We start from the raw sequence: 17,387 nt of genomic DNA, 5'->3' as shown, positions 1-17,387 counted from the left end.
GCGGACGCAGCTGTTGCACACGGACACACGCCTCTGCCACAGCTTTTGCAGCCTATGCAGAACAGGTCCCACACTCTTCTCTGTCTTCAGTCTTCACTTCTACAGTGGGCTGTCACAAACTATAACTGCACTTCAATTAATTGGCATAACTACCCTGCAAAAAGATGTTTTGCTGTCTTCAAGGGGTTGTCCAACTTGGACTTGAACTTTCGCAATTGCTCATGCAAAACATTCAAGTCAAAGACTCCAGACAACAGCAGAAGAATTGCAAAAGCAAAAGCTGACGTGTCGAGTTGGGGAGTTACTCACAGACAGACGACCGATCATTTGATTGGTTGGGAAACTAGTCGAGTCAAGCGAATGAAGACTGCACTCATCACCATATCCCATCACAAGGGCGGAGCTTCCACTCATAATTATGGCAGGAAAATTTAAGACACTACTCAATACATGAGCTTTTCTCATGCGTGACTCAGGTAACATCCACTTTATTTGAAATAAAGAGCAACCTATTACATACAACCAATAAATTAAGGTAATTCATTATATTAGATGATAAGTAGAGAAACGTACTTCTCAGAAGCAATAAATTGCAACATAACTTACATTGCATTAAAAAAGCTATTACTTACAAGAAGACACTAGCTTTTGAATATTTTCATACTTTTCAAGGAATAATTTCATTAAAACATAATATGAAAAAGATAAAAATGTTATGAAGAATATACACATATTAGTGCATAAATATATTTATACAATGAGTACTTTAATATCTACTTAATATCGGAAGAGTTGTATTACATTCGTATATTTCAGAATAGTCCACTCTTACTATAATTAGAAACTTATACTACACTTTATACCAGGTCTACTTACAATAAAAGGTATACAGCAACTTAGTATGGGGTTCATGATATTTGCAAACGGAACAGTTTGTTTTTTAGCCATAGCTCTGCAAAATCCTTAAGGATCTAGCAAGGATGCACATTTTTGTAATCACAACAAACAGGACTATCGATTGGCATTCAAAGATTTTAAGGATAATACCAAAAAATGCACTTGAAATTTTTTCAAGGGGTAGGTGTAGAAAAATTGGCAAAACTTCAGAAAATCCGCCGTATCTCGGCCATTTGAAGGACGATCGGGATGTCCTTGGGCAGAAGGATAGCCCCTTTAAATACAAACCGATTGACATACCAAAAAGGACGAATGTCCTGTAAGCAACAAAGTTACAAGCTTAAAAATTCTGATTTACGATTATTATTATAATTATTTCTGATACAAGTAAGATAGCTACTATCGACTCGTAAGTATCGAGAAGATTGATAACTGTGAGATACACGTTACCCATTTTGAATAAAAGCAAAATAGTGTGGTATTAAGTTTAAAATATACCAATTTAATATACTATAAAATACTAAAAATATACCAAAGTACATTTTAGGTATATTAATACAGTATTAAATTCATAATTTTTTCAAAAAGGGCAAAATATATACATATATAACAAATCACAAATCTATAAAAATGTTCCACATTTATGATAAAGCTACTGTTCAGAATCTTATGATATGACGAACATTTTGTACGAGATCACTAAAGATTTCTAAGGTACTGACTGATAATAAAAAGTTTGAACTTGAACTTGACTCTTGAGATTTGCAAAACAGAAGTATTTTTCGGTACAACATTTAAAAATGACTTTGTATCCTATCACCATTTTCTTTTAAATAATATAATATAAATATTACTTAAATCTCTTAAATTGCTTCATTTTTAAAACGTTTTCTTTAACGTCATAAAAACACAACATTCTCTTTAAATCATATTTTAAACATCATTCCTGCAATTGCATTTATGTAAATAGAATTTCCCATTTAAATTTAATTTTCAACTCTTTATTCTCAGTGAAATATGTTTTCCTTTTTTAAATTCCTTTAAAACAAACAGTTGCAGATGCAACATTCATTTGTTTTTCTTTAAAATTGTAATTAGCAGTTATGACTTTTTTTGCACATTATATTCATTCGAATGTTTGAACAATTGAATTTTATAGTTAATTTTTAAATGCTCATTATTTAAGGTAAGCAATAAATGACACTTAGCCTTTATATTCCTTTCTAATTTTGAAAGCAGACTTATGTGTTATATAATGTGCATGTGATATTTATTGTTTTCACAATTGCTTCGTAAAATCTTTGGCTCTCTTGACATCATAAAAATCGCACATTTTCTTTTGGCCTTTGCTTAGTTTTAGGATTATGTGATATTTTTCTTTTTTAATATTTTCTTTTTTTTTGCAAGTTGCGAATATCTGCGAGAAACCATCGATTGCCGCGTTTTATGGTTTGATTAGGCAACGGATTTTAAGTGCTTGCTTCAGCTGCTGCTGGCACTTTCGGGTGGCCTATTGCTGAAGGAGTTGAAAAGGGGGAGTTATGGGAGTTGAGAAGTTGCTGCCGCTGGCAGTTGTCTCAGTTGTTGTTGCATCCAATAAATGTCAAGGCGTCTAGTTTATGTGACTATTAAAGAGCCGCACTGCAAAGCCGCTGCTGAAGATAATCCCAGTCCGATGACTTAATGACAATGCCTGACCACGTTGATGCTGACGATGCTGGTGCTGCGACGCGTGCGAAAAATCAACAACAAAGTTGAGTCTCGGGTTTGTTACGGTTCGGTTTTGGTTTGCTCGCTGCTCGCTGCTCGCTGCTCGACGGGGAGTTGTAAAATGCTGCAATTAAAAGCAGCAGCAGCAACAGAATGAAGTGAAGTGAAGTTGAAGTTGCAGAAGCGCCGCTTGAAATGTTAACAAAAAAGGCAGCCACAGCTGTCAATTATTTCGAGTACTTTTCACCAACGCCTCACGCAGTGCAGTGAAGAGTCGGAAGACTGAAGAATTGCAATGCAGCAGCAGCAGAGTCCGGAGACAGCCGGAGACCGAAGACTGCAGACAACCGACAGGCAGCAGCATCATTTGACAGCACAGCTCACAAAAAGGAAACCGAAAAAAACGTAAAAAAAAAAAATACCTGCCACAGCAACATTGAAGCGAGAGCGAGGTAAACATAAATATTGCCAACATACTCGCATGTTGCCCCAAACTGTCAAATTATTTCGATTCATGAATATTAACGCCCATCTGCCAAATGGGGCAAGGGCCAAGCCACGGAGGCAGCTTGGGAATACAGAATTCGCGGCTTCCACAACTTCCACAGCTTCCCATCTTCCATCTCTCAACCAAGCCAAGGAAGGAGCTATCCGTTGCTGTCCTCGTAATTGACAGCCGCACTTCTTCCTCTTCTGCCATCGCATTTTTTTTTTTGTTTTGTGGCGTTGCATTGCTTTGTGTTTGTTGCCATCCATCTCCCGGTGTGTGTGTGTATGTGTGTGTTTGTTGTGCTCTTTACCGAATTTATCAATTAATTAAAATTCGTGCATTTTATATGAAAATGAAAAAAATGAATATATATACATATATACGTATATTCATGGCAGGACATTCTGCCGCTGTTGCACTCGTAAATGACATTTTATTGCCAAGCTCCTCGCTCCTCACTCCTCACTCCTCTCTCCTCACTCTGATTTCTCCATTTCTTTCACAGCGCTGTCTTTCTGCAGTCGACGTCACACAAATTATGCAATTTTTTCGCCACAATTTTAACTCGTTTTCGGTGTTGGTAATAAACCGCATGCCAATTTAAATGCCCTGTAATCGCCATCGATGGGCGAAGGGTTACTTCAAATAGGCAAATAAAAATTGCAGAAATAAATTGTGAAATCTTTTAATTCAACACTTTTTGAAATAAATTTATGGATACAAGCCAAACGAACGATTTTCTATTTTACAATTGTATCGAAAATAATATGAAATTCAAAATAAAATAAATTATATTACTTATATTGCTTTATACCATATTTTTACATATAAGATTAATGAACCGAAAGCATTTGCAGTCAGTGCTTTAGCAAAAAATTTCTGTTAATTTTAATTATATCATACCCTTTTAAATAAAAATAAAATTCATGCAAAATCCGATAATAAATTTATAAATTTTGCAAAACATTAGCTCAACTATAAAACAATTTAAAAACTTACTTTTAGGGTATATTTGTAGTTGAGCAATCTCTCTTTTGTTATTTAACCTTTTTTTTTATCTGTTTGTCCTTTTGCTGCCAGTCGCTTTATATGGCCAACTGTCAAGTGAATGCGGTTATTGAACTTTATCGAAGTTATTAAACGGCCCAAATCTTGTAATTGTCGCAGTGGGACTTATGCCATTGTCCTATGGGTCAGATAGTGCGGTCATCAAGTCATATACACACTTATAAGTATGAACTTAATTATGGTGAGAATTTTATAAAATCATTGCGAATAATCTGGCATCTTTAAGTAGGCTTCAAGGGTATGAATGCGAAAGCGTGTCAGCTTCAATATGAATTTTAAACAAACAAAATGTTGTAATATAATGGAAATATATATTCAACTTTTTAATGTATACAAAATATAGTATTCATTTATCGTAAAAAAATGTTTAAAACAAATTAAAATTTTGAATAAAAAGATAGTATTAATTTATCGCAAATAAATGAGAATCAAAAATTAAATGCATCTTCTTGTTTCATTTCAAAAGTGTAATTTCATAATAAATATCAAATTTTGAAGTAAAGGATAAATCGAATAAAATATAATTCAAATATTATAATTTGAACTTATTAATATTCTTGTTGTATTCGTATGATATATAATCATTAATAAATAATTTGCTGCAAAATATTTTACGACATTAATCGAGAATATAATGCTTTGGCTGACAATTTGGTATATTTTGCACTCTATGGTATTTTTTGAATATAGTACTATATCATTATCCCAAATGTAGTGTTTGGTATATTTTTTTTTATTTTGAGATATGTTAACTTAGAATATTTTTTAAATAATATCGCAATGTTTCGTGCTCTATATAATAAAATAGTATATCAATATATCAAATATAGTCCTTGGTATATTCAACTATTTTTCAGTATATTAATTTAGTTTAATAATATATATGTATATATAATAAATATTTGTCTGATATTTTCTAAGAAAATTTGCTAAAATATTATGGAAATATTTAAGCCCAAACTTCTTAGTTCTTAAGGAAAATTGGCAGAAGTTCAATGCCATCTGACAAGCGTCTGAATTTTAGAAAGTGACAACTGCTTCTTGTAGTAAGTTGCAAGGTTCATTGACTTCCAGACTGGCAGTTGCTTGAGGTGAATGTGGCAAGCAAAGGGAAAGGAAAGGCAAGGAAAGGGAGGAGCTGTTACCAAACAAGGCATTGCCTAATTTTCCATGAGTTCATAAATCAATGTCAGGAGCAGGCGCATTGATTGTCTTCAATTTCGATGCAGCGTGGCAGCAGCTTTTGCTGTTGACCCAAAGCGAAAGCATGCGGCACCACCTAAGGATGCAACTGCAACTTTTAGTTGCACGAGTCGGCTACGTGTGGCAATTATGTTTGGTTCGCGCCGTGTTAATGTTGTTGCAACTGCCACAGCACTGAAATCGCTGCTGACGGCAACGAAAACTACGAACAACTTGCACCTCGTATCGGCATTAGACTCATTAGCATATTTGGCCATTTGCATTAACACCTTCGCTGGGATTATGTAATTCCATTTTGGCCAGATTCAAAGTTTTCCTTCTTCTTGTTTTTTTTTTGCGGTTGCGGTGTCTAATGTCCACGGCCATGTCGAAGCGTGACTCTCAGCGCTCTCGGCTTTCCCAAACATTTATTGTCCTTGTCTGCGACAGGGCGACACATGCTGCATGCCCCAATACGATGCTGCATGCTGCATGCTCCATAGTTAGCTGAATTATTACAACGCTGAACGTTGTTCGCCCCTCGACGATTTCGTGAGTGCATCTTATAATGCTATTAATTATTTGCATGTTGCACCTTAGAATGTCAGCGAGAACTCGCTCGACAACTGAGTCTGCCAAAATGCGTACTTCCCGCCAGTTGCCACAGCAACGCGAAATTTATGCCGGCAACACGAAGAAATTGTAACAACATGGCAATTTATTCCGCGCTCAAGATGTTGCTAAAGTTGCCAGCTCTCTTGATTATCTTTTATTGTCGAGAGAGAACTGGAGAAGCGACTACAGCGGGCGAGACTTAAAGTGCCCCAGTGACAAGTCCCTGTCCCAAGGTATTCGCCTGGGAGCTGGCATAACATTTTCAAGACTATTCCAACAGCCAGCCAGGCAGCAACCAGCAACAGTTGCAGCACCTTTTTGGCCAGGCCAAGCCATAGTATCAAGCAAGCTTTTAGCTCTCGACTCTACGAGAATGTTGCGAGGGAGGAGGGAAAGTGGTAGGAGGAGTGCAACCTCTGTTGCCGCATATTTCCCGACTCTCATTACAATTGCATTGAGAATTTGAATCACAAGTGTGAGTGTGTTTCCTCTACTCTTACATATATTAACATGAATATGTAGAAGCATGTTAGCGAGCGTTTACTTTACGGAAACGCTCCTTGCTAAAAGCTTTCAATTTGGAAAAGTGCTTTAAGATACCCAACACAAAATCCCAGTTGGCAGATTTAATAAGAATCTTGTTTAAAGAGGAGTTTGTAGATAATGTTGAATTCAAAAGTTGTTAATTCTTAATTCTGCAATTGTTGCTGCATTGGCTAGCGGTTGAAAAAGTCTGGAGAATGTCATACTGCAATGAAATATATTAAAATCAACTAGAATATTTGTTAAGTCATTTTATATGCGTAAATTAAGTTCTGAAATTAAAGTCATTAAAATATAACATATACAATGAATGGAATAACAGCAAAATTAATATTCAAACACTTTGCAGAAATGAAATGTAAATCATGTTTTTGTTAGTTTCAAACAAAAATGAGACGAAGCAAATAAAATTAGTGTATTATATAAAGAAGAAAATATATGTATTTTAAGAGTTATGATAAAATATTGGTACGTAATAATAATAATGAAATACAAAGTAGAAATGTGACTCCAGAACTTCACAAGTCTATGAGTATAAATAATAAAAAAAAACATTAAATTTATTTAAAGAGTTATGAGAAAACATTTTTGTTAGTGTGGAATACTTTCTGCTCGCAATATTAGTTGTTATAATTATGAGACATTTATTGAACAAAAAAAATGTTGTATAGAAAAATCTGATTTTAAAAAGTTGACAAACTAAGAATTATAAATACTGAATACAAATATTCAATGTTTTTTATAAGTTATTGAAAAATAATTTTATTTAATGGCTGAATAGTTACCTCTCCACTTATTTAATGTAATATTATTAAAACATTTGTTAAACAAAAAGGATGTTGATAATAGAATGATTCGACTCTGAAAAGTTGACAAATCTAGAAGTATACATTCTAATCAAAATAATGCAAGTAAATAAAAATGTTAACAAATTTATTTGAGGAAACATTTTTATGTAATAGCCAAATATTTTCTTCTCGCACTATTAAATGTGAAACCAGAAATAAAATCGACTCTAAAAAGTTTACATGTTCAGAAGTGGAAATATGGGAAAGCATTTGATGTAGAAGACCTTCCTTTCCCAATATTGCATGTGTTAATATATTCCTTAAACAGAAAGAGGCGTTGATTACTTACAGTTGCGACTTCACAAAGTTGATAAGCTTCGAAGTAGGCTAACCATATTCAGTATTTATTTACATTACGCTGAAAATAGGCTGCAAAAAACATGTTCTAATTAATGCAAATTCCCTTTGCTCATAATGTGGTTGCTAAGCCAGATTTTGGCTGCGTCAGCTTCTGACAACGGTGCTTGCTACAAGTTGATTAAATGAAAATACCAAAAGTGTGGGCAACAACAAAAACGAAGGCAACACTAACAACAGCAACGTGAGTGCAAGCGAAAAACCAAAGCAACGAGCATTCATCTTTGCCAATTTGCATTTCGCAGTTTACTTTTGCCATTGCAGTTGCAGAGATGCAGTTGAAGTTGCCGTTGTAGCTGCGGTTGCAGCCAGTCAAATTGCCTTATATGCCGCCTCCGCTGCAACTACAACTGCAACAGCAACAGCAACCACAACCGCACACAAGCAACATGCATGGGTTGGCGGGTTTTTGGTTAGCTCCTGTTCCTGTTGTTCCTCTTGTTCCTGGGGCACACTTTCCTAATTAGCTGTAGGCTGTCTGTTGGCGCGTCAAATTTGGGTTAACAATCGTTGGCAACAACTGAAACTGCAACTGCAAGGCAAACATTGTCAGGGCAACACGTTGCTGTAGTTGTTGTTGTTTGCACTTTGCCATCAAATTAATTAAGACGGAAGAATGTTGGAAACGTGGCCAACCAAAAAGTGTCCATATAAAGTCAAAAATTGGCCAAGGAAATGCGAATGGCTTGTAGACTAATTAGTCGATTATGATGCAACTAATTGTGGACCACACACAGACACTCTCCACACTCGAGTAGGACAACAAATTGACCTGCAACATGTTCAACAACAGCCATAAAGACCAACAACAACAACAACAGAAAGCAATGGGCAACCACTTGAACCGCCGAAAAAGAAACATGTTGATTGCTCTATCCAAAAAATTAATTGGACCACACACGACGACGACGACGAGTTGGACGTTGAACCACACAGCGCAGAAAGAGGCAGCAACAGCCACTTGATGCTTGAGTGAGAGCGAAAGATAGTGCGAAGCAGACAGAGAGAGAGGGAGAGAGAGAGGGAAACGAAAGGGTCACATGCAGCGCAGCGTCTAATTAGTGTGAACGAGAGAGAGCGACAGAGAGCGAGAGCTGGGATTGGATCGTGGTTCTGTGGGTGTCATATATATTTTAATGACCGCTGCGGGCCCACATCGATGGGTTCTTGATAACCACAGGCAGCCAGCGAGACGACCAAATGAAATGGCAAAATAAAAAAAAAAAATACTCAAACCGAAAAGCGGCGCGAATGACTGCATAAATCCATGTGAAATGCAACCGACTGACTTCCAGACTCCCTGACTGACTAACTGACTAACTGACTGACTGACTAACTGAGGGCCTGCTCAACTGGTCTATCTCCAAAAGATTTGCCTCGCCCCAGCCCATGTTGCCACTCGAGTGAGTGGCATGCAACCTGGCTCGAGCTGCGGCTCTGCAGCGAGATCTGCAACTTGCAAGTCGAGTCGTTAGGTTTGCAAATGCAAATGAGATATCGCCATATGTAGGTCTCCTGGGTGTCACTCTTAACCTTATTTCCAGTCCTCATAAATGGGAGCAACCTCGCTGTGGCAACAATGGGTGGCCCACAGACAGCACAAACACAGTCAGAGCAGTGTTGCCAAAATCGAAGCAGCTAAAAATAGCGTCAATTTAACGCGGAATGCGCCACATTCACTCGATTTGCCGATTATTTGCTCAGAGTTAACCCTCTAAGCCCCAAGAGTGCCTTGAGGCACTCATTTACATTGCGTTTTTGTGGAAAGTGGCATTAGAGGGTTAAGAGTTCACATCGCCAAGTGTCAATAATTCAATTTGTAGTGTTAACTATTCCAATAGAAATTAAAAATAAATTGGAAAATTGTTTGTAAAATATGTTATACACCCACAACGAATATTTATTATTTCAATTTATTTAGATAAATGAAGAAATGAAGAAAATGTAATACATGTATGAAAGATTTATTTATATTTTAATTTAAAGCATCTTGCTTGGATTTTTTCTATTGGTGTGTATACCAAACATAAATGCAAAATACAACTTTTCTACTGAAAGTATAACTTCTAAAGTAATTAATATTGAAACTAAGGGAAATCTATAAAAAAGAGCAGATTTAACAAAATATTCAGGAAATACAAATAATTGTTAAGGAAAGTCAATAAAAAGAACAGATTAAACAAAATATTTAAGAAATACAAAGTTTTCTACTCAAAATTCCAACCCAAAAATAAAGTTTGTTTTTTTATTCTTTTAATTTTTAATTATAATTTTGTAAGCGTTAGATTTTTACATATGTTCTATCTATATTAGAATGACGAATTATCAACAATTTTAATGAAAATATATTTAATATATAAAGAACAGTTGACATCGGAAGAGGCGGACGGACGGACAGACGGATAAGATTATAACCTCTAAGCAAGTTGTATTCCATAAGTGAGGTCTTTGGCACTTCTTTTTTGAATATCAAATGTAAATACCCTAAGTAAACATTACAATTTTATGTAGTTCACTTTAATTGTCAGCCTGACAATCCTGGCCGCAACCCTGAACTCAAGATCAAGCTGAAGCAGCGCTGTCACACCCAAAGCTAATGCCGTCCGCCTAATTAAACAGTTTTTTTTTTCGCTAGAGCTTATTTATGGGTTTATTACAACCGAGCCGAACATAACAGAGCACTGAATAAACTGGTAAGAAATGTATGCTGCTGCATGCCACAAATAGCCAGCGGTTGCATGCAGCACTGATGTTGCACGCATGTGCAGAAACATGTGTAAAGTTTATACAAATGTAAATAGAATGCAGGATCGTCGTCGTCGACTTGGTTGGTAGAGCGGTGCCTCTATTGTCGAGAGTCGCGAGTCGCGAGTCGCCTTGTAACAGAATACGCCCACTTTGGCAAACGCTTTGGCCGGTTGGCGGTTACGCCCCCAAGCGTCCCATAGACTCGCTCAGTTCTGGCTAGAAGAACAGAAAGAGCAGCAGCAGCAGCAGCAGCATCGTAAACTCAGCACGTAAATTATGATCAGCCAACGGCGTTGAATATTAATTGCGCCGCATCGAAATGAACAAAAGGCTGCAGCCACATTCCACCTAGACGCTGAAGTTGCACATGTGGCAGCGGTGGCAGTGGCAACATCAGCTCCATACATGGTGGCCAGCTCTCTCATGTGGACGCGCGCATCTGTAACGGTGCCTTTGATAAGCGTCGATAATTATTGAGCAGTCGCTGCTGCAGTCGCTGTCTTTGGTCTTCGCAAAAGATCTGCTCGCTCAGTTAGAGCTTTAATTAATTTCCAGGAAGTTTTGATCGCGCCATCCACGGCTGCTCACTGAACAGTTGACCACGTTGTCTGTAGCTTTCGTTTTCGCCATTGTCGCGGTCATCACTCAGCTGGAGAGTTGAAACTGAAGACGCAGTTAAAAGTTACTCCTCTCTCTCTCTCTCTCTCTCTCTATCTCTGTCAGTGTCAACACAGCGGCGACCCCCGTTGCTGCAATGCTGTCTTGCTGTTTAATGTATTGTCGCCAGTTCGAGATAGCTTCAGACAAGGTGTGGTCCACATCCAGCTACAGTTTGAGGTCCTTTAACGTGCTGTCATAGTTGTTTGCTTCTAACTTGAAATATTCGTTGCGGATGCGCCTCTTGACTGAGTGCCAATGAGCAACAGCAGCAGCAACTCTTAAATCGTTGACTCAACAACAGCAGCAACTGAGTTTTGCGACCTGGTTGTGGCCTGGCATTTTGTCCTGCGGCCACCAAAGCAGAGAATGCACTAAAAAAAAAACAAAAAGAAACAGAGACAAACATACAATACACACCACTTGCTGAAAACGAAACCTGAAAATTGTTTGTGTATTTATCATGGCCGACAAAGCGGCGCAAATCTCACAGCAACGAAATCACAAGGCTATCAAGAGAGCTACTACCAACACACACACAAAAGCAGCAACAAGACAATAATAAAAATGCCAAGCACAGTTGTTGCTTGTTCGCTTGTTGTTGGCTAAAATACAACCGAAACCGAAACACGAGTCTACACAAATCCATAAAAGAAACAACAACAACAACAAAATACTCTTTAAAAAAGGCTACAAAACAAAAAAAAGCCCGGAAGCAAGTTCGAAAAAAAAGTTCAGTTTATTGAATTCTTGCTTCGATCGCTGGCCAACAACAACAAAATAGTTTCTGCAGAACTTCGAGTATGTTGTATAAAATCTAGTATTGTAGCAACAATGTAACCACAGTGTTTGCTAAAAGTCGGCGTACACACTAAATCTGTAGCTTTAATTGTCATGCAAGAAAAAAGGGGCTTACAAGACAATTTTATTGAGTTGTTGAAACATTGCAGTCTGTGTAGTATTTAGTAGACATTTAAGCTGGATAAATGATATTAATGATCTGTAGGCAAACCAGGCAATGGGTAGAGCAACACTTTGTAGAGAGAAAACATTTAGATATATCAATAAATTTAGTTAACATGAAATTATTTTGATCGAAAACTCTTTGCGAAAATGTTGACAATATGTTAATAAGTATTTTCACGAAAATTTATTAAGAATAATTGTTGGAGTAAATTAAAAAAAAAAAATTGCTAAATTTAAGAACATTTTCAACAAATATTAAAAACCCACTCAAATATAATTGACTGTGAAATACTCGCTTCACATTTTCAAAAACGGGGAAAACAATGCGGTATTATTCTAATATGCCAAAAAAATATACCGAAGGTTATATCGATATTCAAAATATATCTTTGAGTGCAAAATACACCATATTGCGTATAATGTATTTTCATTTAATACTTATTTAATTATTAACTATCCAAAACAAAAGTACATTTATTATCTTATAGTTCTTATTTTCAATACATAATATAATGAAAATATGATTAGAAAACTATGGAACTATGATTAGAAACCTATCAGAAAAGTATTCAAATCTTATATTTATTTAGGAAATCAAAAGGAACAAAACTATGCAAATCTTATATTTATTATTAACTCTCTTTCTAAAAGAGATATTTTTTCCAAAGATATTTATGGCAAAATCAATACATAATACTATAATTAACAAGCTACCATATAAGTTAATTTGTAGCTCTATTCTATATACATTATGCTGATACTCACTGTCTGTTCACTATCTTAAATATCTCTACCTTGAGTAATTAGGCACGATTTCAAGAATAATTACCACCTGGTCGAGAGGCCCACATGTTTTCCGTTACAAATTGCCGCCGCATATTGTGATGTTGGTTCGATTGTTACTCGACTTTATCAAGCAACAATGTGCAGTACTTTATATTCAATAAAGAAGAATGAAAAAAAAAATCGTATATTGTATGGCGCCCCGAGCGGGTCATAAGCAATAAGCGTTCGTAGTTCGGAAGCGAATTAAGCGGCAAATAATAAATAATTTGAGCTCATAAAATGCAATAAAAAAGCCGCTCATAGCGCTGCGATTTATTTCATAAGATAATTTCAGACTAATTTGGTAGCATTTAAACTGGAGAATTATCGGCCACCCCACGTTTTCAATGTGGCCAGCACAGCGGGTTGCTGCACCACTCCAAACAGTGGCACCAACACCAGCACCACCAGAAACCACAGCTGAGTAATGGCATTGAAAACTGCATAAATTTTCGCAGCCATGTGGCACGCCCATTTCAAATCACTCAAACGACAACGGACAGCAAATAAAATATGCAGACATATGGCGAAAAATTGCAATGAAAAGAACCCACAAAAAAAAAATTAGAATATATTATGGGCATAGATGGATGTAGAGTGCTCCTGCTCCAGCTAAAAAAAAAAAATAGATAAATATTGGATAAAAAAGTTGCCAACAAGGAAGAACTTTAAGTTTGCTAAAGTTTCAAATTGATGCACACAGAACGCAGATAGATTGTGACAGCAATAGATAATGTTCAGTTTCAATTTGAATATAAATAAGATTGAACAAATCTATAAGTAAATTATATATTTTGAGGGAAAGTATTTAAATATTTCAGTGCTGCGGTTAAATTTAAATTGGAAAAGAGTTTCAATATTAAGTTGATATAAACTCAAAATTAAATTTGTTATGACAATGATGAACTAAACCATCATTTTTATCACAACTTTTTTATAAACACATACTACAGTTTGTATGATTTATGTTTCTTGCGATAATATAAAAATTGTATATTATTTAAGAAATACTTTTTTGGAGGCTATGGTTGACAATTTGGTATACTTTGAATATAATACTAATAATTTTTGTATTTTGTAGCATACCAATTCGGTATATTTTAAGAATCATACGGTACTATTTTGCTTTTATTCAAAATGCTTAGCAAGTATCTCATAGCCCAGCACACTCGTCTGTAGCTTTCTTAATTTGTTTCGTAATAAATGTACTTGTTTCCTACATTTTAATAAATTTTTTTGCTAATATGTTTAGAAAATTATATTATAGGTAAGAAATCATCTGTTGCTTAGTCTATTTGACCCTTTAACTAATGGTAACATATTACTTCTGTTTAACAGCTTAACAAAATTTAATCACAATCTCTTAAGCTTTACTATAAAAATTCTTTTGATAAGTTCCAGGACATTTTGCATAGGTACTTCTTATACCCAACTAGATCAACTACATAGTTGTAGTTATTCTGTTGACAACAGAACCTTTTGCACATGTTATAAATGACTTGCATTTTTGGTAACGCCTAGCTGTCAATCTCAAATATAATCAGAAATTCACAGGCTGCGCGACTTATATAATTTCTAGCCAAAACAAATATTAAATATCAATTGCTAGAGCTGTCAAATGTTGAGAACGAAAGCAACTGCAACCTCTAAAAGTGCAGTTCAATTTGGAAAAATTCCCATATCAAATTACTATAAAAAGAATCTAAAACACTTAAGATTGTACAGTTCTAATTCAAACATCAGAGAGTCATAAACAAAAGTGTAAAAATGGGCTTTAAATATTTGCAAGAATCAACTGCAGGAGAATTATTTCCGTCCCGTTATGCCTACAAATATCTGGAGCGAGGCATGAAGTTCGTTGGCTGGTTGCAACCTTCAAGAAGCAGTGGATTCTATTGGATCTATAAGCTGTGGAGTGTGATAATATTATTTACCATGGCCATCTATCTGCCAATTGCGTTCTTCGGCAGTTACTTTATTGATTTCGAAGGTTTCACACCTGGAGATTTTCTGACCTCGGTGCAAGTGGCATTCAATGCCGCATGCCTCGCGCTCAAGATCTTTTTGCTGGTGCCGCACATGGATCGCTTTGAGGAGGCCAAGAAAATGCTCGATGTGATTGACGAACGTTGCGTGCGGCAAGAAGATCGCGTTGAGGTTCATCGCTGTGTGGCACGTTGCAACTTCATCTACATGATTTATCAGGGTGTCTACTCCTCGTATGCAACATTGACCTATCTCAGCTCAGCGATTACGGGCTCAACTCCTTGGGGATTCTATTTGCCATTTGTCGATTATCGTGATGGCGTCAAGAGCTTTTGGATTGCAGCCACTGTTGAATATATCATTGGCTCAGCTGCTGTTTACTCCGATCAAATGATTGACATTTATCCGGTGATATTTGGTGTATTGCTACGCACCCATTTGAAGCTGTTAAGAGGGCGAGTTCGAAGACTGCGCACAACTCCCGGAGAGACGGATGAGCAGAGCTACAAGGAGCTAGTCAGCTGCATCAAGGATCATAAGTTATTGTTACAGTGAGTATAGAATATATTTTATTTTTTTTCTGATTATTTGTAAGACTACTTGAATTGATTTTGATTTTCTTATTAATTTATTTTTTAAGATAATGTGTATTTTATATTTACACATTAAGAAAACTGGAGTAGTATTAACTAAGAATGTGGAACTCAATAATAGCTAATTTGGGGTTTCTTTATATATTGATTTTATATATTTGGAACTATAATTATATTTTCATCTTATTAGAAAGATTACAATCTATAACCAATTTATGTTTATAACTTGTCTTAAGATCCATAGCTGCAGAATATTGTAATCTAAGATAGTTATTTCCAACAAAAGATTTGTCAACATTAAGATTTGTCAAGTCATTCGCAAAATATAGTTAAAAGCTGAAAAGCTATTTACTACATTTACTGCTCATATAAAAAGAACAAATCGTCATAAACTTTTGCCTTCTTTCATTAATGAGGTTGTTGTACATATTTTTACTTCTACAAATTCTATATTATGCTTATCACATTCAGCTATCAATAAGTAGAACGGACCAAATTACTCTATTTTACCCATTCCTTTTTCATTTTCCAATACATTGTTAATTCCCCATTCACTTGCAGATTTTGTGATGTGTTTCGATCCGTCATTTCGGGCACAATATTCGCACAGTTTCTGGTCATCGGCTTAGGCCTAGGATTGTCCATGATGAACCTGCTGTTCTTCTCGAATCTGCTAACGGGTCTGGCCACCTCTGCGTTTATCGTTGTGCTAATGATTGAAACATTCCCCTTCTGCTATATCTGCGAATTGATTGAAGAGGATTGCCATAAGCTGACCTCAGTCATATTCCATTCGAATTGGATTGATGCCAATCGGCGCTATAAATCAACTCTCGTCTATTTTTTGCATCAGACGCAGCAGTCGATTAATTTCATAGCTGGCGGCATTTTTCCCATATCGATGAAAACTAACATCGAAGTAAGTCGAAAAGGTTTTTTTGATAGTAAGTCTACAAAGTATTGTAACAAAAACTTGTTTCAGGTCGCTAAATTGGCTTTTACCGTGGTAACTGTTGTCAAGCAGATGAATATTGTGGAGAAACTGATGAAAGACTAAAAGAAGTCAAAGAACTACAATTCTAACATATAAGAACTATAATCTTTGCGAGCACAGCTGTAGATCACAAGTTCACGTTAAAATTTATGCTTAAAGGTTTGCAGATTTGACAAGAATCTTCTGCGGACAATGCGAATTTCGAATCGATCCCTAATCGCACATTTTGTGGCTTGTAGAAGAATTGCGCGTTGAGTGACTCATGGCAATGGCCATGGCAATTGCATTGTCCCAACGGGAATATGCTGCTTGATCGTTGAACTTTTTCGTTGGGCTGGCAATAAAACAAGCATTACGTATACGCACCGCAAGCACACACCAACAACAACAAAAAAGCAAATAAAAAAGTAGAACAGCAAATTGAATGTTAAGACGAACACGTACAAAAAGCAAATGCGGCATTAGCAACAGACTCTGATTTGGAGCCCCAGATACAGATAGAGAGCCACAGCAATAGCAACAGCAACAGCAACAGCTTCAGATACTTTGAGATAGAGATAGAAACGAACACGCACACTCGCATAAATCTATCTTTAAGATTTATGGCCCAACAGCGCCACGTTAATAGGCAAATGAGAGAGAATGAGAATGCTGAAATCTGTGTGTCTAAATGTGTGTGTGTGTGTGTGTGTGTGTGTGTGTGTGTGTGTGTGTGTGTGTGTTTGTTGGCCAGGTTAACTGTTAACAGTATGTGCAGTCTAGGCCAACTTGTGGAAATGGTAATAAAACTTTTTATGCACATTTATGGACGCTCTTTTTTGTTGTTTCTGTAGTATACGAGGTTGTCTTCAAAATGAATTATGAAATATTTGGCAATGCCTGAATGGATGTGGCATCGGCGTGGATAC

At 36.2% G+C, this 17,387-nt stretch overlaps 1 protein-coding gene across 1 annotated transcript; it reads left to right on the top strand.

Moving 5' to 3' along the window:
- Window positions 1-14,691: 14,691 nt before the first annotated feature.
- On the top strand, window positions 14,692-17,129 carry LOC132792100 (odorant receptor 42b-like). Its single transcript, XM_060801330.1, has 3 exons — window positions 14,692-15,443; window positions 16,047-16,404; window positions 16,468-17,129. The coding sequence occupies exons 1-3, from the start codon at window positions 14,755-14,757 to the stop codon at window positions 16,540-16,542; spliced, it is 1,122 nt and encodes a 373-aa protein (XP_060657313.1). The 5' UTR covers window positions 14,692-14,754; the 3' UTR covers window positions 16,543-17,129.
- Window positions 17,130-17,387: the final 258 nt, after the last annotated feature.

Source organism: Drosophila nasuta, chromosome 3, assembly GCF_023558535.2.
Source record: "Drosophila nasuta strain 15112-1781.00 chromosome 3, ASM2355853v1, whole genome shotgun sequence".
NCBI classification, from domain to species: Eukaryota; Metazoa; Arthropoda; class Insecta; order Diptera; family Drosophilidae; genus Drosophila; species Drosophila nasuta.
The sequence above is the reverse complement of the archived record's forward strand: the minus strand, read 5'-3'. Positions and strand labels throughout refer to the sequence as shown.

Excerpts from the sequence above, each read along its gene's own strand:
- LOC132792100 (XM_060801330.1), top strand. The coding sequence starts at position 14,755 with ATGAAGTTCGTTGGCTGGTTGCAACCTTCAAGAAGCAGTGGATTCTAT. Across the intron at positions 15,444-16,046 it reads GATCATAAGTTATTGTTACA|ATTTTGTGATGTGTTTCGAT; the intron begins GTGAGTATAGAA and ends ATTCACTTGCAG. Across the intron at positions 16,405-16,467 it reads CGATGAAAACTAACATCGAA|GTCGCTAAATTGGCTTTTAC; the intron begins GTAAGTCGAAAA and ends AACTTGTTTCAG.